Source organism: Bidens hawaiensis, unplaced genomic scaffold, assembly GCF_021521415.1.
Source record: "Bidens hawaiensis isolate Kalapana, Puna unplaced genomic scaffold, B.hawaiensis_p1.1 tig00015452_1, whole genome shotgun sequence".
Classification (NCBI taxonomy): Eukaryota; Viridiplantae; Streptophyta; class Magnoliopsida; order Asterales; family Asteraceae; genus Bidens; species Bidens hawaiensis.
Genome location: NW_027492382.1, coordinates 282,449 through 301,809, shown reverse-complemented (window position 1 = coordinate 301,809; position 19,361 = coordinate 282,449). Strand labels below are relative to the sequence as shown.

Here is a 19,361-nt window from a genome sequence, read left to right as displayed (position 1 = left end):
ATTATTATGTAATTATCTCATTCTTTTATAAGTCAAGAGACTGTTCTGTCATTATGTTAAACTTCTAGTTTGTTAATTGGCTCCCTAACGAATTGGGTTCATAACGAAGTGGTCCTCGTAGCGAACTGAACCCTCTAACGAACTGGTCCTTATAACGATTTGGACCTTACAACGAACTGGACCCTTGACAAATCAGTCCATGTAGCGAATTGGGTCTTCCAGTTCGTTATCTCCTTTAACGAATGACTATAACGAATTAAGGGTAATTCGTTATCTTCTTCCCTTAACGAATTGGATACGAACTAAAGCTGGTTCATTATGCTTCTTTAAACGAATCAACTAGCGAATTACCCCTAGTTCGTTAACTCCCCGTTAAAGAACTAGGGTTAGGTCAGAGAATGTCAGAACATTCTCTGACATTCCCTTATTCTCGTACCATTTCCGGCGCCGCCTTTCCGGCGCCGTCGCCGGAAAAAAGCAGGTTCGCCGGAAAAACGAGTTTTGACTCGTTTTTCACCGTTTTTCGCCCCCATTCGATCCAGATCTGAGCTAGGGTGATCCCTATGCTCATCTTAGGTTCGGTTTATACCCGATTCCACCCAGATCTCGTGACTTAAGCGGTTTAACGGTGTTGTCTCGTCGTTTCGTGACCATATCTAACGGGTTTAAGCTCATACAACATCACACTATCATTACCTTGGATCGGGATCGGTTTTCTATCTTGATTCGGCTAGAGAAAGAAGAGAAATTAGAGAGAGAGCTTAAGTGTGTGTTTTGGTGGTGTATGGAATGTGTGTGAAATGAATTAAATGGGTGATTTAAGGTTTATATAATTATGGATCATGGGCTTAAGCCCATGGTCCTCCCTTCCTTCCTTCATAACCCAAGTCCATAACCCATATCCATTTAACCCAACACTAGCCCGACTCATAATAACTCATATTTCATTTTATTAACCAAAACTAGAAAAATGGGATGTTACACAGTCGGAGTCGCCGGCAACAACTGAGCAACACCTAGTCAGATTGTCACCAAATTCGAGTAAAATCAAAAGGTTCAAAGCGAGCAACGGAGAACAAAAGAAAATGCCACGCTTTCCGCCACCGCCATAGACAACCAGTGTCGCCAGCAACGGTGGGGCAACACTAGTCCCTTTGTAACTTTGTTTCTTTCTCTAAAACTGACCATTTATCACTCTTTCTCTCTACATAGATGAATAAAATGATTATCCACGACAGTCATGGAATCGCCAGAAAATGAATGAACAAAAGACAAAGAGTTTAGAGAGAGAGAAAACTTCAAAATGTAAGTAAGGCTATGTGTAGTGGAGGGGCTAGGGGCTACAAAATGGGGTGTTTTGCGTCATGTGGCGACCAGTCAGCAAATAGTATGTTTTTGTTTTTGGGGTGTAATGGTGTTGTAGCCTTATATATATATATATATATATATATATATATATATATATATATATGTATGTATATGTATATATATATCACACACACAATCAATTATTATAATAATAATCAGAAGAGAAGCAACGACAAATAGTTGCCCCCCTATTGCCACAAAAATCGTCGGGGGGGAGGGTGTTCTCGTCCACCGTCGCCCAAAATCGCCCAAACAAGACGCCCACTACGGGTGGCTTAAGAGAGATGAGAGATTGAATGATTATTATTAATAAACAGAAAGATAATGGCTTCGGTTGTTCAGTATGTTGCAGAGAATGGCACGTATAACACAGCTGTCAACATTACTATGCTTTAGATTATTGTAATCTATGCATAAAAATCAGTAGGGGAAAAACGGTATCAATATTTTAGAGTCCAACATCTTTCAAATTAATATATATATATATAATGTTCACATTCTTTATTGTATTTTGTGAACATTTCTCATTTTGCGTGTATGCATAGCGAATCAAAGCTAAGGCTTTGGACCCCCAACATTTTGAAGCTTCATTTATTTTAAAAGTTATCTATGATATATATGTTCTAAATCGGTGTTTTTGTAAACAGCAATTCTAGTGTAGTGGTAAAACGTTACATTTAATTTAATTTGGTAGACCAAGGATTAAATCCCTTTCCCCTCAGTTTCTTAAGTATTTTTAAGTGTTGCAGTAATATTTATTTTCTTCAAATTCATTACATTCTTTTTATTATTTCAAGTACTCGTTTATCTTAAAATAAAAGTTTAATTCAATAACTTAGTATTAGAATTATATATGTACATTCTAATTGTTAATGCCCATAATGAAAATGTTCGATGTGCGGTGTTGTTTATCAAATGTTTTTTATATCTTCAAAGAAGTTACTTTCATGTTGTGTTTTAACAACTTTTGTTGGTTTCTTTTTAAAAAAACAAATTTAATATTTTCATATACTAGCTTATTTTATAATATAAAAGTTGGGATTGTTGCACTTATGTAGGAAGTTGAGCTGACTTGGTAACTACTTGATCTTTCTTAATAAAAAAAACTACTACGCGTGACATTTTTATGACCCGTTACATTACCCGTCTAGTCTAGCTATACATTTGTTTTCTTTTTCATGATAAGGCCCCAATCTTTTAGTTGCTTTAGGCCTCCAAAAAGCTTGGGCCGCCCCTGGATCACACCATACTCGGCATAAACGACATAACTAATGCATGACCCGAACATTATGAACTTAAAATATATCGTAACTTTGATTTCCTTTACCAAATTTAGTACAAAATTACAACAACATTCCATTTTTAGGCTTATGCTAAGTTTTGCATGTCCTAACGTGACAACTCAAACTAATAATCAATCCATGATTCATCAAAATCATACCCTTGATTTCCTCTCTTCCAATCGCCAATTTCCCCCTCAAAACAAACCAACCTTCATTCATTCCAATTCAAACACATACATTTTCAGATCTCCTGCATTTTTCATATCGTTTTGTTACTTGACAAATGCGTAAAAATGGACGGCCGGAGAACCATGATGATGAACTGGGAGGGCTTAGAAGACCTCGATGACGACGAGGATCTCTTCTTCGACGCACAACGCCTCTCCTCAGCCGGCCCCCTTGATCTCGGCTCCTCATCCTCAGATGAGGAATTCGAAGACAGCCGCATGTCCTTCTCCACGGCCTCCGAGTCGACCTCCATGTTCTCCGAATTCCAAACCGCTGGATTCGACATGTGGATGTCCACCCCGGAGTCCATAACCGATAGACGACGTCGTCTTCTGCATGATATGGGATTGGGAAGCCATGATGATACACCTTCCACACAAATATTATCAAGAATAACCGACATTCCTCCTCCTGAAAACATTAGTAAGCAGGAGGAGGAAAAACGGTCGTCACCCGGTCCCGTTGTTACAGAAGCTAGGATAGAAGCTAGAACAACGGGACCAGGTGACAAGCATCCATTTGAGCCAGTTTTTTCTGGCTCAGATGGAATGCTGCTGCGGTCCAGATCAGACGGACATATAAACACGTCTTGGATCGATATGAAACGAAGGAAAGAGGAGATTATCGGTTCGGTGTCGAAACAAAGCCTTACCCGAACGTCCTCTGGGTTCTCGACGCCGTTCGTTGGATTATCATCCTCTGGGCAACAACGAAGGCTTTTCGTGGCGAAAGACCAAACAGACAAGGACAGTGACGACCCGAACCATGTCGGTAAGGACGAATCCATCCTGTTGATCAAGAATTTCGATAATGGGAAGGAGTTTATGGTTAAAGAGTCGAACAACGACGGGAATTGGAATAAGTTGAGTGATGTTCAAACTGGGAAGGATGTTACAACGGAGGAATTCGAGAAAAACGCAGGGAATTCGCCCAAGGTGAAGGAGTTATCGGACAGTGAGCGGAAGCTGAAGCGCGGTAACTCCTCGTTCCATAAAAGCTTCAAGAAGAGCAAGAAGAAAGGGGCTGCATTGTTTAAGAACATAAAGTTAGGATCAATAGGCGGTTCGAAGACCGATAAAGAAAAGGGTCCCACAATCACCGGTTCGCCTTCGGTTAATAGTAGCAGCAGCAGTAGTAATAATAATAATAATCAGTCATCGACGGGTGAGCAAAAACCGTCTTCGCAATGGGTGAAAGCTCGAGTTCATGCAAAACCGATTAAGGAATTCACAGCCTTGCATCGGAGTCAAGAGATTAAGGGTCACAACGGGTCGATTTGGACGATGAAATTTACATTAGACGGTCAATATTTGGCAACTGCAGGTGAGGATAAAGTGATTCATATATGGGAAGTGCAAGAATTCGATGTGAGGGCGATGCAGTGTGCAGATGATTCGAGTTCAGCTGGTGGGACCCCGGTTCACCCGATGGCTATGGTGGCTAGTCCTGACTGTAGGCCTCCGTTGCCCGAGTCAGTGTCCGAGAAGAAGAAGAGAGGGAAGAAAAAGAAAGGGATTCCAGATTATGTTCATGTGCCTGAAACGGTTTTCGGGTTGTCGGAAACGCCATTTTGTACCTTGGATGGTCATCTGGATGATGTCCTTGATCTATCCTGGTCAAAATCTCGGGTCAGTTTTGAGAAAAATCACAAAAATAGACATTTTGGCTTAACAGTTTGCGAAAATAAGCACCGACTTTTAGTATTTACAAAATAGTCATATCCAAAACCAACCAATATTAATAAAGAATGCATAAGCATGACCAGATAAGAAGACTGAAGTTTAGCCGGCACACAAATATTTGAAAAGACGTGTAAAGGGCTAGTCGACACTTTACATTTGTTATGCTATTACTAGTTTATGATCGGTTGGTTTTGGATATGCATATTTTGGATATGCATATTTTGCAAAATGTCTATTTTAGTAATTTTTCCCTGTTTATTTTTAAGAAGTTTAAGTTTTCAGTTTCTAGCTTTTTACCCATAATCTAACTCTATGAACTTCACATTCTTATTGCAGCTCTTGCTTTCATCTTCAATGGACAAGACAGTAAGACTATGGGTTATTGAGACCAAGAACTGTTTAAAGCTGTTTTCTCATACCGATTATGGTATGCGCATACAAAACCAGCTGAAACATGTTCTTTAATCTGTTAATGGCAAAATACAATGTTGTTTTATGTTTTGACCATGCAACTTATATGAATGACAGTGACTTGCATTCAGTTCAATCCAGCCGATGATGACTACTTTATGAGCGGTTCACTAGATGCCAAGGTTAGAATATGGAACATACCAGAGCGACGTGTCATGGACTGGATCGATCTGCATGAAATGGTAACCGCTGTTGGCTATTCTAATGATGGCAAGGTAAGTTTGATCCAAAAACTCGACTACTTGTCTCTAGTTGTAGGTTCAAAATCACTTATGGTTTTTGTTTATTCACATTAAGGTTTCGGTTGTTGGTTCTCATAAAGGGATCTGCCGGATTTACAACACTGCTGGTACATACCATTCCTATAACTGTAAATACTGTCAAATATATTATCTTATACGCGCCTTTTAATTAAATTATAATCTTAGATTTCAAGCTTGAGCTTAAGGATCAACTTGAATTCAAAACTAAAAAGAAGCCACAGCCTAAAAAGATAACTGGTTTTCAGGTACTGATGTTTGACTTTTACACTTCTGTATATGATTAGTTCTTTAGATCAACGGTCAAAAGTCAACCTAACATATTATGTTGACTTGCAGTTTTCTAATTCTAACCCATCTGAAGTACTCGTGACATCAGCCGATTCGCGTGTTAGGATCCTAGACGGAACAAAACTCATCCAGAAATTCAAAGGTGCGCATAGTTTGACTTTTAGGCTAAACATTGACTTTAGAAGTCAACATGTATGTATGCACTAATGACTATTGATATGTCACAGGTTACAAGAACATTAACAGCCAATTTTCAGCTGATTTTAGTCCCGATGGGAAATACATAATAAGCGCTAGCGAAGATTCACAAGTATACATTTGGAGGCACGAAGAAACCAAAGGAAAACACAAACATCTAATCATTAAATCCTACGAACACTTCCCATGTAAAGAAGTTTCTGTTACAGCGCCATGGCCCGGAGTCACCAAACTTGAACAACCATTTGTGACAATACATTCCAAAAAACACTCAAAAAAGTCAACCACCACACTGCCGCCACCAGCCGCCGGTGATGATAATAGCAACAGCAATCGATCATCAGCACCGCTGCCACCAGTTCCCAAAAAGAGTAATGCCTCAACCGATGCCAATGATGACGCTGCTGACGCTAGCGTAGGGCCCAGTGAGTCGTTCAGCTCAGCAGTCGGTTCATCGGGCAGGCTTGATGATGTGGCATCACCTTCACCCAGCTTTATGTCATCTCCCGGGTGGGGTGGTGGCAGCCATGGTCCCAAGACCATCCAAGCAACCGCATGGGGGTTCGTGATTGTGACCGGAGGGTTGAGTGGTGTGATCACTGTTTTTCAAAATGTCGGTCTGCCATTTAAGGTTGGCCGATTGTAATCAGTTTTATGTTTGTCTTTTTTGTATTGATTCGTTGTCGGGCCCTTTGTACACCCGGGGCCTGCCTAGTCGTTCTAAAGATTTATTGTAAAGAAAACTTTTTATGTTAAGATGTTATGAATATCAGGTCAGAGATTGTTAGTTCTATGTGAACATAAGACAACATATAACATTGTCAGTTCAGATAATTCCAAAAATGTCATAACAAATCTAATATTTAAAGGAGGTATAATAATGTAAGTGGATGGATAGAATCATACATAAAACGCGGTGACGTGGCAGCAGGATTAGAAATATGAGGAGACTTAGGTAGAACAATGCCACTACTACCTTCTGAGGCCGAAGAGCTCGATACAGCTTTCGGTTCCTTACTCATATCAAATTCTTTCTAAACAGAGCCCCTAAAAGGTACAGAAATCATTATTTCTACATAATACTAAAACCCCTAATTTCCATATAAAGTCCTTTAGTTTTCAACAATAAGTACCTACAAAATAAGTGCAGATCTAAGAACTGCACACAAATCAGATGATACTAAAACCAAAAAATAATTGTGAGAGAGTTCTATACATTGCTGTCATTAGTGCATAATGGGTCCTGTATTATGAAATGTACTTCTCAGTTTAATGACAATAATAATTTGAACTTCTGCTACAAATAATAAGTACATAACAACTCAATTTGATGGTTACATATAAAACGAAAACCACTTTTATCATAAATCCCACACATAGATTCATACATAAAGAATCTTTAAGTCAAGATCCACATCCAGAAGACACTTAACAGAATAGATCATGTAGTATTTAGATATCTGTCAGGTAGGATTAATGTTTCAAAACATGTAAAATAATATGCAGTTCACAAATGTATGTGCTTGTAAATATTGCTTTTCATACTACCATTAAACGATGATGATGATGACAACATGGGCATACCAGACAACCTTTGTCTCGGGGTACTTAGTGACCGAGCCTTTGCCATGAACGACTCAGTGGTTGCCATATAAGCAGGAAAGACAGGTGAATTCTGTACCGAAGAGTCGTCTGATCGATCAGGTGATAAGTGATAGTGTCCTGTTGGATTATACAACATTCTCGGTCTAAACGAAGGTGAACTATGTTCCTCTATTTGGTGTTTGTGTCTGAATCTCAGTTTCTTGATTCTGCATATTTGACTCGACCCGACTGAGGTCTCTTGGTCAAACCAGTTGCGGGTTGTTATGACATTTGAATCTTCAATAATATTTTTGTTTCTTGTATCATTCAATGGGTCAAAAAGATCTTGTTTTTGTTTATAGATGTTAGAGAATACTTGATCAAATTTAGGGACCCGTATTCGGTGGATTCTTGATCTGTTGGATTTTAATCTGTTTTAAGAATTTTCGCCTCACGATTTGGCCCCGGATCATGGCTTGCAGTTTCACTACTCCTCGCAGTCCGTTTAATGCTTTCCGTGCCTGTGTTAACCACATAGAAATGGCCATAACATATCAGAAACTATGTTTTGACTTCTAACAAGTCAAATATACAAGTTTTGACAGCAAAAAGAATATGAAATTTAATAAAAATATTATCAAAACTACTATATATTTTAACTGGTTTAACATATAGAGAATAATGATGTTAGATACTTGACCAAATCTCTATGAAATTCAACTTCAACTCTTGCAAGTTTGACCCAAAAAGTCAAAATGGGTCAATTAGTCCTAAAGAAAAATTTAAGTACCAGATTTGACCCAAAAAGTCAAAATGGGTCAACTAATACTAAAGAAAGATATCAGTACTAAATATGACCCAAAAAGTCAAAATGTATCAATTTGTGCTAAAGAAAATAAGTATCAGATTTGACCAAAAAAGTCAAATGGGTCAATTAGTACTAAAGAAAGATGCAAGTACCAGATGCGCACGATAAAAAGATTGAATCTTGATGGCTGCTGCGGTTCGGGTCGCCCCTTCAACGTCTACAGGGAACCTTATGAGCCTAGCAAGCTCGGTAGCTGCATTTGCAGCCGCCACGGCTGCTTCGGCTGCAGCCTTCATAGCATTGGCTAGAGCCATTGTGTGTTGTTTATCATCATCCTCCACATTGCTGATCACTTTTCTATCAGGTGTTTCAAGTGCATGATAACGTCGGTTGATCTTTAGGATCCCGAAACACCATCTTCTCCTCTTAGTTCCCTGAAAATATTATGTAACTTATTATTATGTATCTGAACCGACCTTCGTAAAAAAATATCCTAGATCCGTCACTGTTCAGTATAATATTATGTTCGTCAAAAATTAAGCTCACCTTCTCCTCTTTAGATTCGGCCTTGCAAGCGAAAAATCTCTTAAAGAAACCGAACCAACACTTTTTTTCCCATCATAACTGAAAAAAAAAACTGTTTAGTGAAACTTAAATAGTTAATGTCTTTAAAACGTATACATTGGGAGAGTTTCATTAAAAACACATGAAACATAATATCATCAAGAACATGTAAAGATGATGTTGGTTACCTATAGCTGCTTCAGTCGAGGTAGAATAAAAGGCTCGAGCCGAAAGGTTCGTTTAGTTTCGTGGCCGGTTTGGTTTAGAGTTATGTATGGTGTAGATAAACAGTTAACAGGAAATAGAACTTGGCTTTTGAATGGATGCAGGCAAAGCTTTTATAGGGTCAGGATGCATACAAGTGAGTTAGCCCGGTAACATTCAGATCATGTACAGGAAGATATAATAAAATAAAAGGAAATTAAGAATTTAGTTGGACCAAGTTTACGGTACAGTTTCATATACTTTTAAATTTATAAAATCTCATATTTTCTCAAATTATGCTATAAAAGTATTGTATGTTTGTTTTAGATTCTTTTTTAGGAGTTTAAAGGTTATTAGGGTTCAAGTATCTATGATCAATCTTGGTTAATACTAAATAAATGGTCAAACAGATATTATTTTTTCAGTTTTATATACACTTTGTGTGACCTCACATTGGTGTATCAGCATGTGCTATTTGGAGTGCAATCAAGTACCAACTTCTTATAACATGTAATACATCACCTTTTGGTTAAAGAAAGATAAAATACCCTTTTTTTCTAATCTATAAGTAATCACCTTTTATTTGTTTGAAAAAGAAGTATAACATCTAGCTTTATGACTTTAACATATTTTAGTTGAGGATATATAAGATTATCAAATCTGATTTTACCCAAATTGATGTTATATATATGTTAAATAATGTAGCCCTAAGTAAGTTATAAAAGTCTAGCAAATCAAGAGACCAATAGGTTGAACATAGCAATTTTGAATAGATTGGTAGGTATCTATCAAGTCAAAAAGATTAATGTCTCAAGTCTTACTAAGATGTTTTTAACCATGAACACAACTTTGGTCGTTTAATGTTACTCATAGAGTAGCAATCAGTCATTCTAAAATAGTTTTGATCAGAATACGAAGAGACGTCTATTTAGAAGTCTTAATTGTTATTGAGAGTCACTACTAAAAAAAGGATGTTCATTGACGGACACATATGTCGATGATCACCGACTCATAGGTCAAACTTTAAAAAAGAGAAATAGAAAATTATGACTTAATGGTTGTCGACACAGATGAATCACCTAAAGCATCTGCATACTACCCCAAAAAAGTGGAAATAGTTATAATACTCTATAAGGTTGGGTCAGGTTATTCTATAAAGGGAGACAAAAATGAGAAGGATTTCTAGCCACATAAAAAAACCTCTCAATAAAAATTGAAAAAAATAATAATAAAAAAATCATAACTCAAAATTTAATAAAAAAACGAAAAAAGTAAAAACACAAAAACGTTTCCACCGTCTTTCTCGTTCTAAAAAAACACAAAGGTGAGTGAAAAAAGTCGTTATGTCTTTTGTTTATCATTGTGTTTTGGGTTTGTTTTCGTCATTGATTGTGTCTTTTTCCCTTGACATTGTGTCATATTTTCTTTATATTGTGTTATATTGTTCGGCATAATTGTGTTATATTTTGTGATCTATTGTGTCTTTTGTTCATTTTCGTCATTGTGTCTTTGATCTTGGCATTCTGTCATTTCGTCATTTTTTTCTTCTTTTTTTTTGGAACGGGAATGATGGTGGAAACATTTTAGTTTTTAAATTTTTTTTCGTTTTTTATTTATATTTTGATTTATGATTTTTCTTTTTTTTTTTTGAATTTATTTTTAATGGTTTTTTTGTGTGGTCATAAATCCTTCTCACACTTCTCATTTTTGTCTCTCTTTGTATTTTAACTTTACATTTTACTCTATATACCATAGATATGTTGAACATTAACATCATGTGAAGGCTTAGAGGGTGTGCGAGCCGCACCATCGGCCGGGGCACATAAGTTTCGAGGGCATAAACTTTTTTATACATATTATATATATATATGCTTTTTGTGTTAAAAATAAGGTTATTTGTAATGGTTTATGAGATCATTACATGCTCATAATGGTTTATGCAATAAATCGATCGATAAAAGTTTTATCAATGTAATTAACAAATAAAAATTTTCGTTAAGGCCGACGAGCCTTTTTATTTTGGCTCAGCCGAGGTATTTATATTATTGGAGACGGCCCTAATCATGTCATCTCTTCACGAAAGCATTAATAATATAACTAGACTTTTAAATTTTGTATTATTCATTGAAAATCTATCACCGTAAATATCAGACTTTTAACAAGATCTTTTTCAAGTTTTTCAGTCGTTGTCAGATAAGTTTGACTTTAATAGTTTAATATGGAAATCCTTCGAAAACTATGGAACTAAGTTTTTTAGCGAAACGTTTTTATTTTCCGAAACGTATGCAGCTAAGATTGTAACGAACAGTATTGCAACCAACAAATTATCATTGCATTTAAATAATATTACTTATTTTACCTACAGAAAGACACTATTATAATATTTGTGGAAACTGAAAGGCATCATGTCCTACATTGTTTATCACGAAGCATGGCCGGCTAGAAGAATTGTAAATTGCTTCATAAAGCATATCCATCAACCTTCAATGATCAACTGATCGGTTGGCATACTTTTTGGTAAATTATAAATAAGCACTATTTCCAAATCTAAATATTTACTTTTGGAGATATGTAGCGTAAATAATTTCAAATTTTATAACGTACGTTTATATTTTGTTTACCATATCATTGCCGGTTGTTTTTTTTTCCCCAAATTAATCAAACTATGTCACATAAATTATTCTAATGTTAGGCTTTCTTTTAAAGGACGAATTTCTTTTAATTATTGTGGTCATAACATTTATAAATAAAAAACATTTAGACATGTAGCTTTATCAATTTTATTAAGGTATTTACTTATTAATAAAACAATAATTTACTAATTTACAAGACTACTTTTGGTTTCAGTTTTAACACAAAAATCATTGACTAGCGTACTAGTCTTATACATATATTTAGTTCAATGTATTAACTTTATGAATATTTAGTTAAAAACTTTATAGCCGTACGAAAAATAAAATAAAATAATTATTACATTATTCAATAGCTTTTTTTAAACATATATTATTTAAAATAAATAATTTATATATCTTATATTGTTATGAAACCACCGACGAATTGTGCAAGTTGTATGTCACCTTTTTACAATTGTCAAAAATATGGTCACATGAACACTCCAAGTAAAAAATCTAATAATTTGAGCTTGTCGGCAATTTTACTTTTCTGTAGTATAAATAATACTACGATGTAAATGAAAGATTATTCTAGTACACATTCTCATCTTTTCCCTTTTATCCTCTTGTTTCTTTGTTCAAATATTACTTCAATAATCTTGTTGTAATTAAGGCTAATATTATAACACGTTATTAGCACGAGCCGCTTATATCCTAATCAAGAAAGGTAATAGACACAAAGGTATCCACATAAGCATCATAAACACTTCTTTAATTATGTACATTGAAAATATATATACATATATAAGTAATAACAATAATGTGTATAAACATTGTTATTAAAATTTGATAATTATTCTAACCTTTATTTATATATGCACACTAATATTTCATTTAGAAGTTAGATTTATTTACACTAACAAGTTTTATTCTTATTATTATTCATACTAGTTATATGTTTTCTAAAAATAAACTTTATTTATTATCTTACTTTAAAATAATTAATATTATATATATATAAACACACACACATACAAACGGTAATGTTACCGTTATAAAACGGTAATATAACCATTGTAAAACGGTTATAAATTTTCACTATAAATAACCAATTATCAACCCCATTTCATCTACAGCAAACATTCTTCTTATAAAATTTATCCAAGATAAAGCTTTCAAAATGATTCACCCGGTTTTGCTGTTGGTCACTATAATGCTTATACTACTTCTCATTCTAATTTTTAATCTCCCATCTGAAGGTTTCGGCATTTTCTTTTTCTTTTATATGTTTATAGCTCTACCAATGTATTGTATCTCATTGTTGATTGATATATATGGATTCTAATATTTATCTTATTATTTGCTCTATTATGTTTAGCAACAAAATGTCAAATATATCAAAACTTGAATTCCCTGCACTCAACATTTCTGGAGAAAACTATATGTCTTGGACAGCAAATGTCAAAAGACATTTGAAATCAATGGATGTGTTATAAACAATCCAAGAAGACAATGATTGCTCTAACCAGGATAAAGCAAGAGCTAATGTTTCATCCATATACATATTGATGAATTACTACAGCATGAGTATTTTAATTGTGATAATCCATATATGATATGGGAAGATTTGAAAGCATATTTGGTCATCTAAGGGAAGTTTTACTTCCTACTTCTAGAGATGAATGGAACAGTCTTAGGTTCCAAGATTTTAAAAGGGTAAATGATTACACCTCTGCTTTATATCGAATTTGCTCAAAGCTAGAATTTTGTGGGTATCCCATAACAGAGGAAGAAAAGTTAGAGAAAACTTTCTCCACGTTTCATGCATCAAATATAAACTTGAAAACACATTATCGTTTGCAGAATTTTAGGAGATACTCTGATCTAAATGCATTACTCCTTGTAGCAGAGAAAAATAATGAATTATTGATGAAAAATCATCAATCTCGTCCCACGGGTTCATTAGCAATACCAGAAGCACATGTTGCTCACAAAAATTCTCACAAAATTTCTGGTCATAAATGGAAACAAAGTCGTGGATGAGGCCGTGGACGTGGCCGTGGTCATTTTGACAGAAGGCATTTTAATGATCGTAAACATCCATTTAAATGGAACATTAATTCTTACGGTCGTGGCCGTGGTCGTAGCCAGAGAGCCAATAATGTTCCACATAATACCAATTCCAACCACCACAATAAGTGGAATGAAGCTGGTAGGTCCGAAAACAATGGTACACCCTGTTTTAGATGTGGAAGTACAAACCACTGGGAAAAGGCTTGTCGCACAGCTCCACATCTGTGTGAACTGTACCAAGCCTCTCTCAAAGGAAAAGAAAAAGAAGTGAACCATGTTGATAACTTTGGTGATCTCAATGCTGATCTGAGCATTGCAAACTAAGATTTGGATCTCTGAAATAAGTGTTGATTGACAAGAAATAATTATATGCAATAATTAAGTGTGTTTCACATTATCTTTAGTTATGTAGTTTCCTTCATGTACTGTTTGTTTTTCAATTAAATAAAGTTCTTATTAAAATGTCACAATGTCTTCGTTATACACTTATTATTTTTCTTAATATTTTTCAATATTTAAAATGAAAATCACTGGAGCTCAAGATCAAACAAATGAAGAAGATATATGTATAGCGGATAGTGGAGCCACGCATACTATACTTAGATCTTAAAAATATTTTTATAAACTGAAACCAACAAAAGAGATCATCAATACAATATCAGGTCCTACAAACTTGATAGAAGGAGTGGAAAAGCTAATTTAGCATTACCAAATGGCACAAAGCTCAAAATAGAAAATGCTTTATTTTCCCTAAAATCAACAAGAAATTTGTTGAGTTTCAAAAACATATATCATAATGGATATGATACTCAGTCAATGACTGTTAGTAATGAAAAATATTTGCATATCATAAGCAAAGATCTAATATTGGAAAAATTGCCAATGCTCCATTCTGGTTTGCATTATACATATATAAATGTGCCTCAAGCACATATGGCAGTCAAAGAAAATTGTTGCGATTCTGGTATCATAAACTTATGGCATGACATATTAGGCCATCCAGGATCCACAATGATGAAAAAGATCATTGAAAATACACATGGGCATCCACTGAAAGGTCAAACGATCCACAAAATAGATAAAATGTCTCAATGTACATCTTGTTCTCTTGGTAAATTAATTACAAGGTCTTCGCCATTAAAAGTTGATAAAGAAATACCAATGTTTCTTGAAAGAATTCAAGGTGACATATGTGGACCAATTCATCCACCATGTGGACCATTTAGATACTTCATGGTATTAATAGACGCATCCAGCAGATGGTCTAATATCTCTTTATTATCGACTCGTAATGTTACTTTTGCAAAATTTCTTTCTCAAATTATCAAATTACGTGCACATTTTCCAGATTATACCATTAAAAGAATAAGGCTTGATAATGCGGGAGAATTTACATCACATGCTTTTGATGATTATTGCATGTCTGTGGGGATTGTTGTAGAACACCCTGTTGCTCATGTACACACACAAAATGGCTTAGCCGAGTCATTGATCAAGCGCCTACAGCTAATAGCTAGACCATTAATAATGAGGACAAAACTCCCTGTTTCTATTTGGGGTCATGCAATCATGCATGCTGGATCATTAATCCGTGTGAGACCAAGTGCAAATCATAAATACTCTCCCACACAACTTGTTTCTGGAAATGAGCCAAATATCTCTCATCTTAGAATTTTTGGGTGTGCTGTGTATGTTCCTATTGCACCACCACAACGCACAAAAATGGGTCCCCAAAGAAGGTTGGGAATATATGTTGGATATGAAACGTCTTCCATCATAAGATACCTTGAACCTTTAACAGGTGATGTATTTACAGCACGCTTTGCTGATTGCCATTTTAACGAGAGAATGTTCCCGGCATTAGGGGGAGAAATGAAAAAGCAAGAAAGAGATATATCATGGTGTGTGCCATCATTGTTACACCTAGACCCAAGATCAAAACAAAGTGAGACAGAGGTTCAAAAAATAATACATCTACAAGAAATTGCAAATCAGTTACCTGATGCATTTACTGATATAAACAGGGTCACTAAATCTCATATACCAGCTGCTAATGCTCCAGCTCGAGTTGAGATTCCAAGAAAGCAAAATAATAATAATGCACCTCATGAATCCCAAATACGTTTAAAACGTGGAAGGCCAATCGGTTCAAAGGATAAAAATCCTCGAAAAAGAAAGGGCTCTGAAAAGGATACTGACCTTAAGGAAGGAATGATTGACAAAACCTTCCCTCAAGAAAGAATAAATGATATAACATTTCCTCAGGAAGGAATAAATGATTCCAATAAAGAATTGTCAATCAACTATGGTCAATCACATATAATGTGGGATCGAGATGAAATGGAAAATATTGATGATATATTTTCTTATTCTGTGGCAACTGATATCATGGAAGAAAATGATGACCCTGAACCAAAATCTGTAGATGATTGTAAAAATCGACAAGATTGGAACAAATGGAAAGATGCCATGCAAGCTGAATTAAATTCCCTAAATAATCGAAAGGTTTTTGGACCTATTGTCATTACACCAAAGTCAATGAAACCTGTAGGATATAAATGGGTTTTTGTGAGAAAACGAAATGAGAAAAATGAAGTTACAAGATATAAAGCAAGACTTGTAGCTCAAGGTTTTTCTCAGAGGCCAGGAATTGACTATGAAGAAACGTATTCTTCTGTCATGGATGCTATTACGTTTAGATATTTAATCAGCTTAGCAGTCTCTAAAAATTTAGAGATGCGTCTTATGGATGTTGTCACAGCTTACTTGTATGGATCACTAGACAGTGACATCTATATGAAAATTCCCGAAGGATTTAAACTCCCCGAAGCTATAAGCTCAAAGCCTAAGGAAATGTATTCCATAAAGTTACAAAGATCCTTGTATGGACTGAAACAATCTGGAAGGATGTGGTACAATCGTTTGAGTGATTATTTGATAAGCAGAGGATACACAAATAATCTTATTTATCCATGTGTCTTCATCAAGAAGACAACATCAGGATATGTGATCATAGCTGTGTATGTTGATGATCTCAATTTAATTGGAATACAAAAAGAAATTAAAGAAGCGATTGCTCTTTTAAAGAAAGAATTTGAAATGAAAGACCTTGGAAAAACCAAATATTGTCTTGGTTTACAAACTGAGCATATGTATAATGGGATACTTGTGCATCAGTCAACTTATACTGAGAAACTCTTAAAGCGTTTCAATATGGACAAAGCAAATCCTTTAAGCACACCGATGGTTGTTAGATCACTCAATGTTGACAATGATCCATTTCGTCCTTGCGAAGATAATGAAGAGATTCTTGGTCCCGAAGTACCATACCTCAGTGCAATTGGAGCACTTATGTATCTTACTAACTGTACAAGACCTGACATTTCTTTTGCAGTTAATTTATTGGCAAGATTCAGTTCATCCCCTACTAAAAGACATTGGAATGGCATTAAACATATTTTTCGGTATTTAAAAGGAACTGTTGATTTAGGTTTATTTTATCCTAACGATTCAAAAGAAGGGTTAGTTGGTTATGCAGATGCAGGTTATTTATCTGATCCCCATAAAGCAAAATCTCAAACTGGATACGTATTTAAGAATGGAGGAACTGCGATTTCATGCCGTTCTCAGAAACAAACACTCATTGCAACATCTTCAAATCATGCTGAAGTCATTGCATTGCATTGCATGAAGCTTCAAGAGAATGTGTATGGTTAAGATCTATGTCACGACACACATTGATTTCTTGTGGTCTAGAGAAAGATCGAATCCCAACTCCTATCTATGAAGATAATGCAGCTTGTGTCTCGCAAATGAAGGAAGGGTTTATCAAAAGTGACAGAACAAAGCATATACCACCAAGATACTTTGAGTATACTCGGGACCTTATTAAAGAAAATCAAGTTGAGATGAGATATGTCCAATCCAGCAACAACTCAGCTGATCTTTTCACAAAAGCACTTCCCACAGCAACATTCAGAAAACATGTCCATGATATTGGCATGCGCCATGTACGAACAATGTAACGACCTGCAACTTGAGGGGGAGCTATCTACTGCACTCTTTTTCCCTTAGCTAAAGCTTTTTCCCATTGGGTTTTCTTTAGCAAGGTTTTTAATGAGGCAGTACTTCAAGACCCCGAAGTTTTGAAAAGGTGTCATCCAAGGGGGAGTGTTATGAAACCACCGACGAATTGTGCAAGTTGTATGTCACCTTTACACAATTGTCAAAAATATGGTCACATGAACACTCCAAGTAAAAATCTAATAATTTGAGCTTGTCGGCAATTTTACTTTTGTGTAGTATATATAATACTACGATGTAAATGAAAGATTATCCTAGTACACATTCTCATCTTTTCCCTTTTATCCTCTTGTTTCTTTGTTCAAATATTACTTCAATAATCTTGTTGTAATTAAGGCTAATATTATAACATATACATGTTTGTAATATATTATTGGCTTCTATATTCAATGGTCTTTTAAAACTATTGAAAGACCACTATTTTATAAATTAAACAGTCTTTAACTTCATGATGTTATTAACAAATCAAACATCAAAACACCAACACGTCACCATATATAACTAGAGAAATGATGGAATATGCTAATGCTTATCGTACAAAACCGTACGCGACATCTGGGAGCGTCGATCTACACCTTCGATTCAGTTGCGAGCGGTTGAGAAGATTCCGTGTATTTTAAGCGAGAAGGGTACGATTGTCTTTTTGATTCGTAATCTAAATTTGGTAATTTGCGTATAAACGGTTACGATCCTGATATTTAGCTTAATCAAAATCAATTTCTTATTTACGAAACAATTTTTGTACCGAAAACTATCAATTGAGCTCTTTTGAGTACACGAACCAGTTTTTCAATCGATTTTGTGATTTAGGGTTTTGAAATGGAAGACGATCGTGAATGTAAATTTTTGCTCTGTTTGAACTAATCAACAGTAGATGTATACTATGTTTATAATCGTGGCAATAACCTGTATGTTAGTTTCTATGAGAATCATATGATAATTGATTAGTTTAGTTTGCGAGCGTGTTACGAGCGTGTTCATATTAAGAGTGTTTTAACATGGTTGATTTTTGGTGTTCATACTATGAGCGTATCATGAGCGCGATAATGTGACTGATTATAATGTTATAGAATATGAGCGTGTTATGAGTGTGTGCATATTATTATTGTTAAAATGGTTGATTTTATCATATGAGCGTGTTATGAGCGTGTTTGGATTACTTTATGACGTTTGATTTGATGTTTGGACATATTCGTATGTTTGCAATCATTCCTAAACCCTAAACACTTATCAAACGCATAAGACTAGATTCAGGTTAATTGAATAGATACATATGTTGCAATCTGTAGGTCCCCCCGGGGCGTCGCCGATCGATACGAGATCCGCACGAGGTCTAGGAGTGCGTAATCCTCCTAGACTCGTTTATTGGTGTAAAGATGAAGAACACAAACACGTACACGAACAAATACACGAACAAATACAAGAACGAATACAAGAACGGGATAAACAAATCTGCAGATTCTTTATAATAATAATTAAACAAACACGTTACATACCGTAACATAAACAGAAACACGTCCGACCCGAGGTGAGCTCTACCTCGGGTCGTCCCTAACGACACTCTCTCTCTGTTTGTTCTCTCTCGACACTCAAACTGTAACACACAACTCTCTGAATTACTGGATTCTTAACCTAAACAAGACACACGTATA

At 35.3% G+C, this 19,361-nt stretch overlaps 1 protein-coding gene and 1 pseudogene across 1 annotated transcript; one reads left to right on the top strand and one right to left on the bottom strand.

Annotated features, from left to right (window-relative positions):
* The first annotated feature begins 2,924 nt into the window (after positions 1-2,924).
* On the top strand, positions 2,925-6,427 carry LOC143549245 (uncharacterized). Its single transcript, XM_077040189.1, has 7 exons — positions 2,925-4,507; positions 4,898-4,988; positions 5,090-5,247; positions 5,330-5,381; positions 5,461-5,540; positions 5,632-5,725; positions 5,811-6,427. The coding sequence occupies exons 1-7, from the start codon at positions 2,945-2,947 to the stop codon at positions 6,425-6,427; spliced, it is 2,655 nt and encodes an 884-aa protein (XP_076896304.1). The 5' UTR covers positions 2,925-2,944.
* An 827-nt stretch (positions 6,428-7,254) lies between these two features.
* Positions 7,255-8,782, bottom strand: LOC143549244 (uncharacterized; annotated as a pseudogene).
* Between the last annotated feature and the right edge of the window lie 10,579 nt (positions 8,783-19,361).